Source organism: Sorex fumeus, unplaced genomic scaffold, assembly GCF_029834395.1.
Source record: "Sorex fumeus unplaced genomic scaffold, SorFum_2.1 ptg000028l, whole genome shotgun sequence".
NCBI lineage: Eukaryota > Metazoa > Chordata > Mammalia > Eulipotyphla > Soricidae > Sorex > Sorex fumeus.
The window spans coordinates 2,890,911-2,908,644 of record NW_026606085.1 but is presented as its reverse complement, the minus strand read 5'-3'; the positions used below and the strand labels follow the sequence as shown (position 1 = coordinate 2,908,644).

The 17,734-nt window shown below is 39.6% G+C and overlaps 1 protein-coding gene across 1 annotated transcript; it reads right to left on the bottom strand.

Moving 5' to 3' along the window:
* Positions 1-1,864: 1,864 nt before the first annotated feature.
* SCIMP (SLP adaptor and CSK interacting membrane protein) lies at positions 1,865-17,463 on the bottom strand. Its single transcript, XM_056114791.1, has 6 exons — positions 17,402-17,463; positions 13,306-13,313; positions 10,794-10,916; positions 5,035-5,098; positions 2,597-2,670; positions 1,865-2,073 (listed from the first exon to the last, which is right to left on the bottom strand). The coding sequence occupies exons 1-6, from the start codon at positions 17,461-17,463 to the stop codon at positions 1,865-1,867; spliced, it is 540 nt and encodes a 179-aa protein (XP_055970766.1).
* Between the last annotated feature and the right edge of the window lie 271 nt (positions 17,464-17,734).

Below are 17,734 nucleotides of genomic sequence, written 5' to 3'. Positions count from 1 at the left end.
TCATTCTTGGACCATTTGACAGTCCATCATGCTGTCCCTACAAAAGGATTTATTAAATTGGATTTTGGAAGACCAAATTAGAAATCAGCATCTTCTGGGTCCGATCAGACAGTGTCAAGTTCTGGGGCTCTAGCATACCTGAAGGACCTGTTGAGGTTCAGTAGCCTACAAAACTATCTTGAGTCCCCATGATCCCACTAAATCACTGATTTAGCAGGACAGCCATCCACTTTCCTGGCATCTTATTTGCTGCAGTATTTGATACTAAAGTTCTGTCTTTCAGCCTCTCAGAGACCATAACATGGAAGGCAAGATATTAGAACTGTTTTCATAGAACTCTGGGAGGTGAATGGGGCGGGAGGAGAAGCAATGAAATTGTCGAGGAGGCGTGTCCCTTAAAGTCTCATCTTGACTTTGCCATTTCATTGTTTTTTCTGTCCTGTTCCCCCTTATTTTTCTTGAGGAAGTTCTACTTTTCCTGTATCTCTTCTAGTATGCATATTCTAAAATGACACCTTTATGTGTAAATCAGAAGGCATCTTCTATCCTTAGTTTATTGTTTTGGAGCAGCTTTGAATGACAGGAAAAAGATTCCCACAAGAATTAAATCCCTATAGGCAACTTGGTCAAACTCATAAAGAGGCACTGGGGTGTGGGGTGTTGCAGAGGGGAGGGTGCACAAACAAAAAGCATTTGCCCCCTTCAAGAACTCACAAGGTATGACAGAATGGCTGGTGCACAAGAGCAGTGGGCCATGACAGAAAGTCCTGACCCCATGCCAGGCTGTCTTCACTTGGGCAACTTGGAGGGGGGAGGGGGAGTTTCCCTCCCTACCCCAGCAGAATCCCAGCAGCCAAAAGCCTCCAGAACCCAACCACATCCATGTTCAAGGCCACTCTCCACAAGTTTCCTCACCTATGAGGAAACTTTCAGAAAAACCCAGATATGCGGGACCCAAGATTGAGATCTCCAAGCTCACTGGGAATGGGACTGGGCCTCCTCCCCCAAGTTCCCCTGTTTTCCAGTAACTTGGCAGTCACACTCACAAATTGCCTCTGGCAACATGTAATCTCATCAATGGCCAAAATCCAGAGACTATGAAATAAAGCTCCCAGAAGAGAGCCGCACAGAACATCCTGGAGTGCACAGCTGCATTCACAGCTGTGTGACCTCTTATACTCTAGCCCACTGATGTACCAAATGTATCACACATTTGTTTGGTTTTAACATATCATGTTTGTAATCTCTTATATAAGGGCTTAAATGGCTCCAGGATGAAATACAACAATCTTCACACAGTTTCCTCTTATGGTGGTGGGAAGGTGCATGGTGGTGGGATTGGTGTTTGAAGATTTTCTGTAATGAACTATTGTGAACAACTGTATATATATATATATATATATATATATATATATATATATATAGTTTTATATATATATGGGATAAAACTGCCACGCAGACTCCAGAGGTCTGAGGTGATTAGGGCAGATGGGACAAGATATGTGGGGACTTTGCTGGGGATGGGAGTCTGAGAAACTGTACAGACAGATTACCAAGATTGAAGTGCCTTTAGGACAAATTTAAGTGCCCTCACTTACCAGGGAGGACAAGAATAAGTGTGTTAATAACAAAATCATTTCTCATGGTGAGTCTTATGAAACCCTGTAGTCCTCCTATGGAAACTTTCTGGACAAAAGTCCAGAAAGGCCAGACTCCACTTGGTCTTAGGGCTGAATCAGCAACTTTCTTCAATGCTGTCATCTGATAGTGAAGCGTCTTCATCTAAAGTTCAGGAAGTGCTTATTTATGAAATTTCATAAATCTCAGATCATGAATACCTGCTAAGTTTCAACCCTTGGTTGTTTTAAAATAAGTTGTGCGAATGCTTTCCATTTTGCGAAAAAGAAGAAATGGTTGTTTCAGAATGATTGTTTGCCACATTTGTAGATATTTCAACATCATCATAATCATCTTCAGGCTCAAAATAGCTGGGAATGGAAACTATCTTCTTCTTTCTAACTTTATTTACTGATGAATATGTCTTTGGCAGTTGATTCATGGCTTCCTGTGGGGCTAGAATTAAAAAATAAGAGAGAGTCTTGACATGCAAAGCTTCTATTTGTTTACATATTTTTAATCAAATAAATCAGCATGATTTTCATGAGCTTTGGTGATCTTTTCACTACTACAAATCTCCATTTTACAAAAGAAACTGAAATATAGATATTACCCAGTCTAACCCAAGTGAGCACAAATTCATCAGATCTCTTGACTCTCCTGTCCCTCAATTTTAGACTGTACTTTTGTAAGAACCATGACACAGAAGTTAAGACAACAGCAAGTTGCCAAATTAGTAGTGTTATATCCACAGAACCAAATTTTCATAAGGAAGACATGGAACCATACTTCTCTTTAGGTATATCTCTCACAAGTGGCTTACACTGTCTATATTGCTCATCTATGACTCTCCTTACTAGGAAGGAATATCACTGTGGTATTACTGATGGTGGAATTAGGGCAGGTTTCTAAAGTAACTAAGATACCTAGATAAGTTTGTTACTTACCCTGAGTGAGAATGTTAACAAGATATACTTACAAACATCTTCAGGAGAAAGTAAACGCCTAGGTGGCAAGGGTGGCAATTGAACTGACAATTGACTATGAACATTCCTGGAGAGAGAAAGAGAGTGAATTTGTTGTTTAGTTTTGACCATGTCCACTGTCCGTGAGTTAAAGGAAAATATCAAAGAAAGTAGGAGTTGAAATTTGAAATCTATTTTCTAAATATTGAAATAAATCTCTTCCTTTCATAGCTCTTATCTCCCATCTGTAAACTAAAAAAACCTGTTTCCTCTAACCCAGGATATTAGAAGCAAGGGTGTTGAAACATATTTTGTACACTTGAGATGTGTTAGGAAGGAAGTACTAGTTGTTTTTAATTTGCAAAATATATATTCTCCTGAAGTTAAATGTACATACACTGTGTGACAGAAATTCCACTCTGCATTTACATAAATGTTTGCATATGTTCACTAAAATACATGTACTTGAATCTATGAAGTATCTGCAAAAAAATGAGAATGAACAACGTACACACAATAAAGTCTACAAAATATGTTGGGCAAAAGAACACTGAATATGCTACATAAACACTTAAATAAAACATAAAAAGCAAGAGAGGCCAGGGGAAACAGTACAAGAGTTAAGGTACTTGCCACAAGGAAATCTATTGATCTGCTGTCCACTGTTCTGCAACTTGCGCTTACCTCTCTCTTTCTCTTTCAAACTGTCTTTTGCCTTGTTCTTTCAAGCCCATGTTATGTATCTTTCTTGCTTTTCTCTATGTCTCTTACCGCGTGGGTTTGCTCTTTCAAGTCTACATTCTCCCTTGAACACATATCTTTCTATATTTCTTTGCTTGTGTGATCTTGCTTCATTGGGTAGGATACTTGCCTTGCTCAGGTTCAAAGCTTGGAACCCCATATGGTTCCCTGAGCCCTGACTGGAGTGATCGCTGAGCACAGAGCCAGGAGTAAGCCCTGAGCACCTCTCAGTATGGCAAAAAAAAAAAAAAGCCAAAACCAACAACATAAAACTATCTTGCTTCACTAATAAATAAAAACCTCATCTTGTGAATATGCAGGCAAGAGGTTGCTTTGAGGTAGGCAAGAGGTTGCTTTGAGGTAGGCAAAAGATTGCTTTGAGGACATGAATTGGTCCTCTTCCAATCTGTTAATGTATTACCTATAAAGCTCTCTCTTGATCTGTCACTATACCTCTAGTGGCAGATGAATCAGAACTTTGCAGTCACAAGACCTTTATTTGGTTTAGTCAGAATGTATGGGAATCTGTCAAACAACAAAAGATCTCTCTCTCTCTCTCTCTCTCTCTCTCTCTCTCTCTCTCTCTCTCTCCCCGGAGGGGGAATGGAAGAGGGAGAGGGGGAGGGGGAGAGAGAGAGAAAGAGAGAGGTATTTTTTGTTTGTTTTGCTTTTTGGGTCATACCTGGCATTGCTCAGAGGCTACTCCTGGCTCTGCACTCAGGAATTATTCCTGGCAGTACTCAGGGGACCATTTGGAATGCCAGAGATTGAACCTCAGTTGGCCATGTGCAAGGCAAACGCCTTACCCACTGTACTATCACTCTGACTCCAAGGGAAAGGCCTTTTTTAATGGGAAAATATTGTTTTATTTTTTCTACAAAGAAAGAAGGACCCACAATTTCCTTCAGTAGAAGCTCACAGAGGTATAAAAAGGTATTAATTATAATCATTAACTTTATGTCCTAGGGGCACAGTGACCTTTGCCCCAACACAGCACATTGAGTATTCTCAGCTGATTTGGTTTACAGAGGTGGGAAGAGGTGGTGATGGGATGTCTGGTGGGTCCAGGACTGATGTGTTCCTTAGAATGTAAAACTTTTTAGTGCAGAAAATCAGGACATTTCCAGCACAAGTAACAGGATACAGGGGCAAAAACAAAAAATAGCCATAACCACCTCCCCAGCTCAGAGTGATACATAAGAATATCAACCCAAATACAAGGACTAGACCCTTTTCAGTTGAAGTCTCAGGAAGAACAAAAGTCATGATAATACTTAAATGAAACCATTGGTCCTTTCTTAACAAGACCCTATATATATATATATATATATATATATATATATATATATATATATTAAGCCTCAAGAAGCTCCAGGTGTGTCCCAGAAATACACACACATACATGTATGTGTGTGTATTTCTGGGACACACCTGGAGCTTCTTGAGGCTTACTCTTCAGGGTTAACTCTTGGTGGGTTCAGTAGACCATATGGGTTTCTGGAGATTGAACCCAAATGGGCCTCATGCAGGCCAAGCATCCTGCCTACTGTACTATCTCTCTGGCCACATAAGACTTTACCCTTTAAAATAAGAGTAAGGAAAACATTACCAGTGACTCCATGGGAGATTAGCATTGCAATATGGGCACCAGCCTAGAAGTGAATAGGCAGTTCTCAAGATTAAAATGCATAACTATTTTTTCTATACTTACGCATACATTTTTTCTTCATCTCTTTGGTTTTGTTTCAAGTTCTTGGTAATCTCTGACTTCTTATCTAAAAAAAAGAAACAAACAGTCAAACAAGGGGTCCTTTGGCAATGAATTTTAGGAAGACACACACACACACACATATCTAGAAAAGTTTGAGATGTTCCTGCCTCAAGCCCTTAGTTCCAACTCAAATACATAAGAATATCAACCCAAATACAAGGACTAGAACCTTTTCAGTTGAAGTCTCAGGAAGAACAAAAGTCATGATAATACTTAAATGAAACCATTGGTCCTTCCTTAACCAGACCCTAACAATACTCTTACCTGCGTACAAAGTCCCTGGTGTCCTGGAAAAGACCAGTAATTCAGAGAGGCAGTTCCTGCATTCTCCATTCTGAGGTCACCCACCTCCCAACTTGTGGTGCATAATTTCTTTTATTTTTCAGTCCACTTTGGAGTTGCCCACACATCCTAACTTGGGTTACATAATTTCTTTTCTTTATGAAGTTTTCTTCTCTCCCATAATTCCACAATGAAAGAAATTTTGCTTCTTTGGCAATATTCCCCTGAAATATTTTACTGTGGTAATAGGTAGTAAATCTAGGACCTCAGTGTAGATTGGAACTGATTTCCCCCATCCGCCAAACACACACCCTACACCCACCCCAGTCCTGACCCTTCCAAGTTCTTCAATTGGCAAACTTGTTGTGGGAAAATAAGGTTATTCACTTAGGAAGATTTAACAAAAAGCTAATTTTGGAGTTTAACAGTCTTCAGAGAGCAGGTGGATTCAACACATTTGGAAGAATTATCAAGAAGAAATAAACGGGAAAACAGTAAATGGTAAAACTGAAATTTTTTAAAAATTTTTTACTGTATTTTATTAATACACTGATTTGAAAATTATTCATAGGTAAATTTCAGACACAGAATGTGCTAGCACCAATCCCACCACCAGTTTCAACTTTTCTCCACCAATGACCCCAGGTTCCCCCCCCCTCCCCCGCATCTTCCACCCAAACTGCTACTTGACAGGCACACTTGCAAGTTTGTTATACTTTGTATCTTCTACTCTCAATGTTTCTGGCTCTGTGATTTAGGTACACCACACCTTCCTCCCTCTGATGTGCCCAAGGCCCCTGCCACCAACCCTTGTTATTTCCCACCTGTCTCCTCTTACTTGGTTCATTTCCTTCGCTGCCTTCTCCTTCCTGTACTCTATGGTTCAATACTGATCTAGGTGACTCCCTTTAATACCTTGCATTCACTCATTCTGTTATATACCATAGATAAGTGAGATTATTGTTTGTTCTTCTTATTTAACTTAATATGAGATCTTCTATTCCATCCAAGTTGCAGGAAATTGTACAATTTCATCCTTCCTTGCAATTGTGCATTCCACTGCATATATATATCACACCTTCATTATCCAGTCGTCTGTCACTTAATGCGTAGCTTGTTCTATATCCTAACTATTGTGTTAAGTTCTAGGAAGCAATATTCTGAGTCAAAGAAAGCTGACTTTACTCTGTGAGTAGGTGGGTGAGTAGGTGGGTCCTCCTGGCTTGTCTAGCCAATGACGACTCCTCATTCACTTCTCATCATTAACCTGTGAAGGAAACTGGTGTAAATTTAGGGCACGGGGGTTGTAAAGTGAGGTGGAGATGGATTGCATGCAAAGAAAGACCTCAACCACCAGAGCAAGACAGCCAGCACAAAACAGTTAGTTTTATGCAAAACTATTTGTTCTTCATTATCTCATAAGTTTAACTGCAAATTAGCTTGTGTAAACCCACTTACTTGCTTGCTACCACAACTGAAGACATAAAAGCAGAGTAGACTCATTGTCTGGGGAATTGACAGGATGAGCCAAACTCATGGTCTGTACAAATAAACTTCTTTCTCTTTCACCCTTGTTGGCCTGCAATCTTGGACTTTCCCTAACAAACCCTTCAGTTAGATCATAGACTTTTGCCCTAATCCAATCAAGACAGGACTGAGAAGATTGTAGTTTATTTTATCATTGCCAAGTAATCTGTCTGCCATGTAGCTGGCACTCAAAAATATTGGTCAAATATGGGCCAGACAAATAGTACACTGGCAGGGCCTTTGCCTTGCATGTGGCCTCTAGGTTTGATCCCTGGCATTCCATTTGGTCCCTGAACCTGCCAAAAGTGATTCCTGAGTGCAGAGCCAGGAGTAATCCCTGAGCACAGCCAGATATGGTCCAAAACAACCAACCAACAAACAAACTCTATCTATCTATCTATCTCTATATGTATCTCTCTCTCTCTCTATATATATATATATAGGTAGAAATGTGGAGGATAGGACATCAGATAAGGTATGGGGAAAATGTATAAATGGTGACATGCTCTATGTATAAATTTTTGTTCATTATGGCCTGCTAATTATTGAGTGGGTGAAAAAACAATATGTAAATCTTTTGTTCAGGATGTGTAATAAAATTTTGTAGAAGTCATTTTTGTTTTGTTTTGTTTTTTAGGTCACACCTGGTGACACTCGGTGATACGGTTGGCTGGGTGCAAGGCAAGTGCCTTACCTAATTGTATTTTCTCTCTAACCCCTACATAAGCCTTTTTTAAGTCAACCTTTACATCTGATTGTTCCAGCAGTTACAGCTCATCTAAATATTAATCTTGCTAAGATTGAAACAGGGCTAAAGACCAGTATTAGACAAGTAAACAGTCCTTGCCCCAAAGCCTAAAGATAGAACAGTTTTTCATCAGTTTGCCTTTCTCCCAAGAGTCTAACTAACTCTTTTCTTTCATTGTAGGCAGATAGATAGAGGGGGAATCCCTGGTAATGATAAAACTGAATAGAAATTGCTTAGACACCAGCCCTGAAGTAGCCCAAAGGCATCTTCTTTTTGAGACGCAAATATTAAGATCAATGAAGATGAAGAAAACACGACATCTCTTTGAGAAGGTTGAACCTCCTCTATAAAGGAGAAGCTTCAAGAGAATCTAAAGGTCATGGTCATGATAGGCATATGAAAAGGTCTTCAAGAATTCAAGGTTCAAAAAAAAAAAAGAATTCAAGGTTCAATCCCTGGTTCCTCTGGTGCCCAGGCCACAGACTTCTGGTGAAGATTCATTACTGGCAGTTCTTGCCTCAGTCTTGTTGGAAGGAAGAAATCCCATATTCTATCACATTCTGCTAAAGATGCATTCTTACTTATCTCCACATCTGTACACTTAAGAGTGCAACATCTTAAAAAACTCTCTTAAGGAATATCATAAAACTCATAATTTCTGAGAATTTTTAGTCATTGAAATTATCATGTTTTTAAATTTTTTTAAAAATTGGGCCAAAGCGATAGCACAGCCGGTAGGGCGTTTGCCTTGCATGTGGCCAACCTGGGTTCAATCCCCGGTATCCCACATGGTCCTCCAAGCACCGCCAGGAGTAATTCTTGAGTGCAGAGCCAGAAATAACCCCTGAGCATCGCTGGATGTGACCCAAAAAGCAAATAAATAATAAAATTTTAAAAAATTGAATCACCATGAGATATACAGTTAAAATTGTTCATGATCTGGTTTCAGTCATACAATGTCCATCACCCATCTCTCCAACACTGTACATTTACCACCAACAACATCCCTCGTATCCTTCCTGCCACCCCCGTCCCAACCCAGCCTCCTCTATTGCAGGCACTTTTCTTCTTTTTCCTTCTCTCTCCTTTAGGGCATTATCATGGTCCTTTACCCACTTTCAGCACACAGTTCTTGTCCAGAGTGGTCATTTCCAATTATCATTGTCATAGTGGTCCCTTCTCTACCCCAGCTGCTTTCTCCCTCAGCACTTAAGGCAAGATTCCAACCATGGACCGGTCCTCCTGTTCCTTATTTCTACTGACCTGGGGTATTAGTCTCATGCCATGTATTTTATATTCCATAAATGAGTGCAATCATTCTATAATGTCCCTTTCCTTCTGTCTCATTTCACACAACATGATACTCTCCATGTCCATCCATTCATAAGCAAATTTCATAACTTCATTTTTCCTAACAGCTGTGTTGTATTCCAATGTGTAGATGTATCATAATTTCTTTAACAAGTCATCTGTTCTCAGGCAATGGATTATTTCCAGATTATAGCTATTGTGAATAGTGCTACAACGAACACAAAAGTGCAGATGTCACTTCTGCCATGTGTTTTTGCACTCCGGGGGTATATTCTGGGAGTATTGCTGGGTCATATAGAAGATCAATTTCTATTTTTTTTAGGTATACCTATTGTTTTCCAAATAGGCTGGACCAACAACAAATGAGAGTCCCTTTCCCCCCCTACATCTATGCCAGCACAGTTTGCTTTTGTTATTTTTGATGTATGCCAGTCTCTGTGGTGTGAGACGATATCTCATTGTTGTTTTGATTTGCATCTCCCTGATGATTAACAATGTAGAGCATTCTTTCATGTGCCTTTTGCCTTTTGGTCATTTGTACTTCTTTTTTAAGGAAGTTACTGTTCATTTCTTCTCCCCATTTTTTGTTGGGGTTGCATTTTTTTTCCTTGTAAAATTCTACCAATGCCATATATATATATATATATATATATATATATATATATATATATATGATACTGACTCGTTATCTACTAGTAATTTGGTAATGCCACAAAACAAGAAAACCTCAAAGAAATGGTTAAATTCCTGGATACCCATGACATCCCAAGGCTGAACCAAGAAGATTTGGAATACCTGAACAGACCTATCACTATCGAGGAAATTTAAATGGTAATCAAAAGTCTCCTCCAGAACAAAAGTCCTGGCCCAGATGGATTTACTAGTATATTATTTCAAACCTTTAAAGAAGACCTATCTTCAATCCTTTCCAAGTTTTTCTAGGAAATTGAAAATACAGAAAGACTTTCAAACAGTTTCTATGAGGCAAATATCATCCTGATATTAAAAGTAGACAGAGATACCACCAAAAAGGAAAGAATTATAGACTAATATCCATGATTAATACAGGTGCAAAGATCCTCAACAAAATACTAGCAAATAGAACCCAATGGCTCATCAAAAAGATCATACATCATGACCAAGTAGGACAAAATCTTAATTGGGAGACAAGAAAATGTTTGAAGAAAGAGCACATAAAAAGATAATTAAAGTTAAGGGAAATGTGATAACAACAATAGTGTTTAATACTCTAGAGGAATTTGTAAAAATAATTTATATTTTCAATGAATGCCTTAGCTGATAAAAGACTCTTGATTGACAGTAACAGAGAGATAATAAAAGGGTTAAGGCATTTGTTTGCATACACATGATCCTGGTTTCATCCCTGGTACCCCAAGCACCATCAAGAGTTGCCCCTGGGCGTAGAGCCAGGAATAATTCCTGAGCACAGCTGGGCTGTGGCCCAGATAGAAAGAAGGGGGGAAAGGAAGAAAGAAAGAAAGAAAGAAAGAAAGAAAGAAAGAAAGAAAGAAAGAAAGAAGGAAGGAAGGAAGGAAGGAAGAAAGGAAGGGAGAAAGAAAGGAAGAAAGAAAGGAAGAGAGAGAGAAACTTGGGGTTGGACAAGTTCTTGGAAATTAACTCTTTCCTCCTCCTTTATATAGATAGGAAAAATGAAGTGCAGGGACACAAGGGTGGCAGAGCTAGGAACCAAATTAAAAATGTATAATGTTGAACCCATTTTGCCTAGCAAACTTCTTACCCTAAAGAAGCCTTCAAGCACTGATAACCACCCTTCATTTCCCTCAGTACATACAGGCAAGATGACCATTACCTTTTCTAAGCAACCACCTACAGAGGTAGTATAGGATGAAGCCTAGGACCAAGGAGACAATGATGATGGTCACAGCTAAGATGATCCAGAAATTTCTCCGTAATTGATGCATTGCAGTGGAATCTGAGAAAAATAGAGATACATGTGCTTGGGATTAGGCAGTCACCATCTGTGATAGGTTCAATGCTACATCCTGCCAACCAGCATTTAACAAACTTCAGGCAAGTCACCTAACCTCTGAGCCTCAATCAGTATCATCTATATATGGGACTGAAACCATCTACAATTTCACATGGGGGGATTTCTGAAGTTTAGATTTAAGATGTGTGTTATTGTTTTGGTTTGTGTCTCCCTGATGCAGGCCATTCTTTTATGTGGCTTTTGGCCATTTGTATTCGACATAATCTCAGCTCTTTCTCTTTTCCTCTTTTTGGGCCACACACTGAAGTGTTCAAGGACAAATCCTGGTCCTATGCTTACGGCCATTCCTGGAAGTGCTGTGAATGAAGAGAGGTCAGCTGGGTGTGAGGAAGGTGCCTTACTCCCGACACTATCTCTCTGGTCTATCCACTCTTTCTAATACTGTCACATAACTTCATTTTCAATAAGGGAGATAGAAATTTGAGTTGTTTTCTTTGTGGAGGTGGGTATTTAAAAGGTGATCTGATAAGTCGTTTGAAGTGAGGCATAACCAGAAAAGAGAAGGTCAAATTGCAAAAAGAAAAAAAGTCTTTAAGAAAAAAATAATAGTAACTTGGGGACTGAAGGCTGGATCTGCAAGAGTCTTAGATGAGGGTGACAGTAGAGGGAGAGATTAAGAAGAAAGTGTAATTTATAAGACTGTAAAAATAAGCCTGAGTTTAATTCCTGGCACGGCCTCTCCTGAGCACTTCCAGATTAGCTCTGGAGCACTTCCAGGCTGACCTAGAGAGACATACAAAAAAAAAGAAAAAAAAAGAAAAATCATATTGGCAGTAAGAGAATAAATCTAAATGTGGTCTTATTATTGCAGGCAAGTAGGTGGGGTCCCCCCACAATGAGTTTGTTTGGAAAAGAATAAAATCAAGATGTGCCCCAGAGTGATAGTACAGCAGGTAGGGCATTTGCCTTGTATGCAGCTGACTCAGGTTTGATCTCTGGCGTTCCATATGGTCCCCCAAGTACCGCCAAAAGTAATTCTTGAGTACAGAGCCAGGAGTACCCCTGAGCATCACCAGGTGTGACCCAAAAAGCCAAAAAAAAAAACAAAAATGAAAACAAGATGTAACTTAAAGGAGATGACTAATCACCATACTGAAGCTTCCCAGAAGCAGGAAGAGCGACCCCTTTGAGATACAAATATTGAGCTCTTTGGAGATAGAGAAAATAAGGCTCCATCCAGAGAATGATGACTCTTGTCAAAGAGGGAAGCTCCAAGAGAATCTGAGGGATGTCATAAGACTTGGAAAAGGCCACCAAAAGTGAGAGTCTTACCCCTTGGCAAAATACTACCAAAAGGCTCTGATCCAGATGGCATCAGCTTGGGGTAAACCCTACTATACAACCACCTTTGTAAAGGCATATGGTGCATTCTCTATCTTTTGGATAATCAATACCTCAACCTCGGGTCGGCCATGTTGGCTGCGTGCAAGGCAAACGCCCTACCGCTGTTCTATCGCTCCAGCTATTGATATTTCGCCCGAACGGCAGAGACTGGCAAGCTCCCCGAGACGTATTCGATATGCCAAACACAGTAACAACAAAGTTTCCAATGGAGATGTTACTGGGCCTGCTCGAGCAAATCGATGATCAACGGGAGGGCCTCTACCTTTACCTTTACCTTAATACCTCAACCTAAGATGTATTATTCTTTTATTTGGCTTTATGATACATTCTCCATCTTGAGGTCAACTGATGTATACTTTCAACTTTTTCTGCTTTGAAGAGGACAATGTTCTCTCCTTACACAAGTCTGTCTCTTTCTACCCTCTTATAAATAAAACTATTTCCTTAATAAAACTATTTTGTTTCTTTACTTAACTCCTCTTGAAATCATTTCTGTGAGGTAATGACACAGTCCTGGAAAATCTAGGCAAAAGTTAGAACTAACTTCTCTTTTCCTTCAAAGAACAATTCCTCACTCCAGCCTGAGCTCCCTGAGAAATAAGGTAGTGATGGCCATTTCCTACACCACGTAGTTTAAGCTTACTCTAGACACAGTTTGACAGCTACCATGTAGGACTGGTACTATGTAGGTGCTAATGGCAGACTTTACCAGTCCTAACTCTCCTAGGCATTTCCCCAAGTGACTGAGGTTGGTTGAGCAGGAAGACAGTAGCCTTCTTTTCTTATGGCCTTGCTCTTAACTTCATAGAAGTCGTCTACATCACTTGAGTCAGGTGATACACAGCATAATTCACAATTCACAACAATAAAACACAACAATTCACAATAAAACAATAAAATAAGTCACCTGAAGAACCTGCCCTTTATAATGGGAAAAGGGGAGGTAGTGGGAACTAGCTTCTCTCACCTACATCTCTACAAAAAGAGGCAAAAATCATGTCAGGTAAAGGAGTTGTCAATAAAACTCTGTGATTATTATTTTTATATAAGTATAACTTACACGATGCTGTGTGTGATTTATATCTCAAGAGAACTTGGAGTGGGGAGAGAAAAAGATTTCAGAAAATTCCCATAGAAGAAAGTGATCAATGCATGCTAGTATCAGTCTTGAAGTGTTCTCTATAATGCTGCATTTAAATCTTCTGTTACCATCACTTATTTAATAAAATTTCACAATAAAATCTTGTGTGAAGAGAATTTGGGAAGAAATGACACATGTGCAGTAAATATTCAAGCCAGGGTGACATAGGATAAATAGGGGAACAACAGCTGGCAGGCTCCAAGTGATTGTGGAAACAGAATGCAAAATGGACTCAAAAACTTCTAGAAATTCAGGGAGATCTTGGGAAGGGGGCCAAGCTCCCTTTTCCCATGGAATGGTCATTTTTGACAGTTCGCGTAAATATGAGAGTAAAACTTATTTGTTAGCTCTGGGAGACATCCTGGCCTACCCTAGTAATATAGAAATTAGTACTCTGTGTTTAACCAATGAAAATTGACCTATGTGGTACCATTTTAGATTCACGGCTTTGATTAACATTAGCCATATCTGGGATAAGGATGTAGGTTAGCAGTAGAGTACATGCTTTCATATAAGAGACTCTTGTTTCAACCTCTGCCCTGCAGGGGGAAAAATGAATCAATGAGTTAGGACCATAAATCTTCACATAACAGTTCCAGTTCTGATTCCAAGAACCAAATGGCTCTCCAAGCACTGCAAGTATTAATCACTAAGTACCCATCACTCCACCCAGAATATCCCTTTAAAGCATTCTCACATGTGACCCCCAAAATAAAAATAGACATACAAAAACACATCAACAGGAACTCAAGCATGTTACAAAGAAAAAAGGCTTTAGCAGTAGCCTGCTAAAGCCAATGTTATTGCAAAAAAACTCTACCTGGGCTTACTGTTTTAACATGTGCATTATTGGTATAATGTCCTCACTCTGTAGTTAGGATTTTTAGTTTATAACTGGGATCTTTTAGTATCAAGGCTTACTACTTAGAATGTGTTTCTCAGCATAGTGTCTTCACTGTGTAATTAGGGTTTTAGTTGTAATTAGGAGTTTTAGTTTCAAAGTTCATTTCTTTTGTAAAAGTTTGGCTAGATAAAATATTTTCTTTGGGAGGGTAGAAAGACAGCACAGGGATCAAAACACCTGCCTTACATGCAGCCAATCTTGATTTGATCCCTGTGTGTGACCCCAAAACAAAACAATTATCTCCTTTGGCTATTAGTGACGTAGTATATAAAGTTAATATTCTGAAAATTAATTTTTTTTGCTTTTTGGGTCACACCCGACGATGCTCAGGGTTTACTCCTGGCTCATGCACTCAGGAATTGCTCCTGGCGGTGCTCAGGGGACCATATGGGGTGCTGGGAATTGAACTTGTGTTGGCCATGTTGGCTGCGTGCAAGGCAAACGCCCTACCCGCTGTGCTATCGCTCCAGCCCCTCTGCAAATTAATTTTTTGTTTGAAAATAAGTTTTGTTATTTATTCACATTGGTAAATATACTGGGGATTTACCTTTTTTCTTGCTGTTGTTGTAGGGATTCCAGGGTCAAGGGCCTGACTACTCCCAGTAGTGATCAAGCTATCAGGATCACATCTATGCTGTTAGTGGGTACCATGCAATATTTAAGATCAAAACCATACCCCTGTAGATGCAAGACATGTGTTCTGCCACCTCAGTCATCTCCCTTGCCCTAGGTATTTACTACTAAGCAAGTAATATATCAACTTCCCAGGAGAACTTACCTCTCAGAATGCACTATGACAGAAGTTTTCTTGTAGATAACATTTTTAGAATGAACAAAAAATAGAGGAATAACAAAGAGAAAAATAAAAAACAAGATCCTGGAAAATTGACTCTTAGTTATGGGCCTTTGAATTAATTTGGTTTATTGAGATGCAAGAAGTTTAAAAGTCATGCTGGATTTAAAATAAATTTAAATGACACCACATAGCAAGAGAGAGGCTTTGGGTTTAATAAATCTATATTGGAGTTTCTTCTCTTTTTTTATACTAAAGAATCATTCTTTAAATTTATTCCTTTATTGCAATGTGAATAGTAACCACTATTTTGTCTATTAATATGAAAAAACAATTTCTTTTTCTTAATTAAACTTTTTTTTCTGAGGACATATTCTACATTTTATTTACATTTCAAGACTAACTTTAATCCCAAAATCACATAGCCATACACCTATTTCCTTTTTGTTGATTTCACTTATAGCATGGTTTGTCAAAGACTGTAAACAAATCTTTACCATGTCTGTTACATGTAACGCACAGGAATGGCTTTTAACAGAAATTCATTGATCTCTTCACGACATTTTTTTAAAATTATAAATACAGGTATCAAAACAATCCTGAACTTACTTTTGATACTACTACTAATCAGCACCCACACTGCTTTAAAATTTAACACATTAATTAAACTTTTTAAAAAATTATTTTAATTTAGACAAAATTCATAGCTGTTAATACAATTCTAGGGTTGAAGTTGGTTAGGTAACAGCTCAAATATTAAAATCAATAAGCATAAAAATCAAGCATTATGTGAAAATTGTTGTAACTTATGGGGTTATTAAGTCTTTGCATAAGAATTTACTAAGCTGTGTGTTGCTTGTTGAGCCTTCTGTATTATTGTTTTTGTTTCCTAAGTTTAATTGGCTTCTATGTCATTCTCTTTTCTCATTTGATGTGCTCCTACTGGAATTTCAGTATTGAGGAGTTAGGAGATGCCTTGTCGCAGTGTATATGGCCCTGACATCCAGAGACTTCAGAATCTATGGCCTGGGCCAATGAGTTGACATGACAGTGACTGTGAGAGGTGGGCATGGAAGCAGGACTTTGAGAAGTATTGGGTGTCAGGGGAAGGCTGCCCACCTCAGCTCAGAGAAGACACCAGAGTTCCCAGCCTAGACACTGGGGTACCTGAAATTATTCTCATTTTGGTATCTCTGTAGAGAGTATTAGTGAAGCGGTGGAATCAGGTTCTTGGTGTGATTGCAGCAGTGAGGTGTGGGTTGGCTGCTGGAGCTTTGGCAGGGCAGGTACCCGCCTCTCAAGGGTGCTCCACAGTTTTCCAGGAACCAGTGTTTTTTGGGGGGGGTTACACCCAGCGATGCACAGGGGTTACTCCTGGCTCATGCACTCAGGAGTTACCCCTGGTGGTACTTGGGGGGCAATATGGGATGCTAGAAATTGAACCCGGGTCGGCCATGTGCAAAAAACCCGCCCTACCCACTGTGCTATTGCTCCAGCCCTGGGACCAGTGTTTTTATAAATTTTAGCTGTTTGGCTAGCATCTCCTTGGAGATTTAGTTATGAATCAGGAGAGCAGGGCTAGTGGGTGAGTCAACATGGCAACAGTTGTGGAATATGGGTGAAGCTGCTGGGGCTTCTGGGGCTTCAGGAAATAGAGGGGTAAAGGCAGTGGTCAGGGGTGGCTGCCCATCTTAAACCCAAAAAGACACCAGAGTTTAGAATGTCATCTTCTATTCTGGGAATATAGCTCAATGAGCTGGAGCATACACTTGCATGCAGGAGCCATGATTCAATCCCCAGCACCACCAAAGATAACCCCTGAGTACTGATTAAGGTGTGAATCCCAGCACCACTGGGAATAGCAAAAATTAATTAATCAATCAATTAATTAATTAATAGACCCCCATCTTCTTAGCTCTGGGGAACAGCTATAAATGGAAGGCAAATTGGCAGGCAAAGGTGAGAAACAATTTTCTTCCTTACATTCTCTCATTCCTTTGTCTCTTACTCAGATGTGCCTCTTGGCTCTTTGTCTATTTTCCTTTCATATTTTCTATATCTCTTTCTTGTTGTTTTACTCTAGAAGTAATTCTTCAAAAAGTAATGTAAACATACTCTCTAGAGCTATAGGAAAAAGATCAAGACACAAGAGTTAGAAGCTTTTGCATCTGGACATCCCTGCTGGCCTATAGCATCTACTCAGGGCCCTGGTGTTCCCATCTTACCTGCAGAAGCAGCTGAACATCTCACTCAGTTCTTCAGTGTGGTCAAAGGCCCATGGATACATTGGTGGTGTAGAGGTGTGGTATAGTTATATATCTATGGGCTGGAGCGATAGCACAGCGGGTAGGGCGTTCGCCTTACACGCGGCCAACATGGCCGACCCGAGTTCGATTCCTCCGCCCCTCTCAGAGAGCCCGGCAAGCTACCGAGAGTATCCGATATGCCAGACACAGTAACAACAAAGTCTCCAATGGAGACATTACTGGGCCCGCTCGAGCAAATCGACGATCAACGGGAGGGCCTTTACCTTTATATATCTATACCACAACAATATT

What these genes read in the sequence shown, in the direction of transcription:
- SCIMP (XM_056114791.1), bottom strand. Translation starts at nt 17,463, where the DNA reads ATGTATCCATGGGCCTTTGACCACACTGAAGAACTGAGTGAGATGTTC. An exon ending in GATGAAGAAAAAATGTATGC is followed by an intron (nt 2,671 to 5,034) that starts GTAAGTATAGAA and finishes TTCTCTCTCCAG; the next exon opens with GAATGTTCATAGTCAATTGT. An exon ending in ACTTTCTCCTGAAGATGTTT is followed by an intron (nt 2,074 to 2,596) that starts GTAAGTATATCT and finishes TTTTAATTCTAG; the next exon opens with CCCCACAGGAAGCCATGAAT.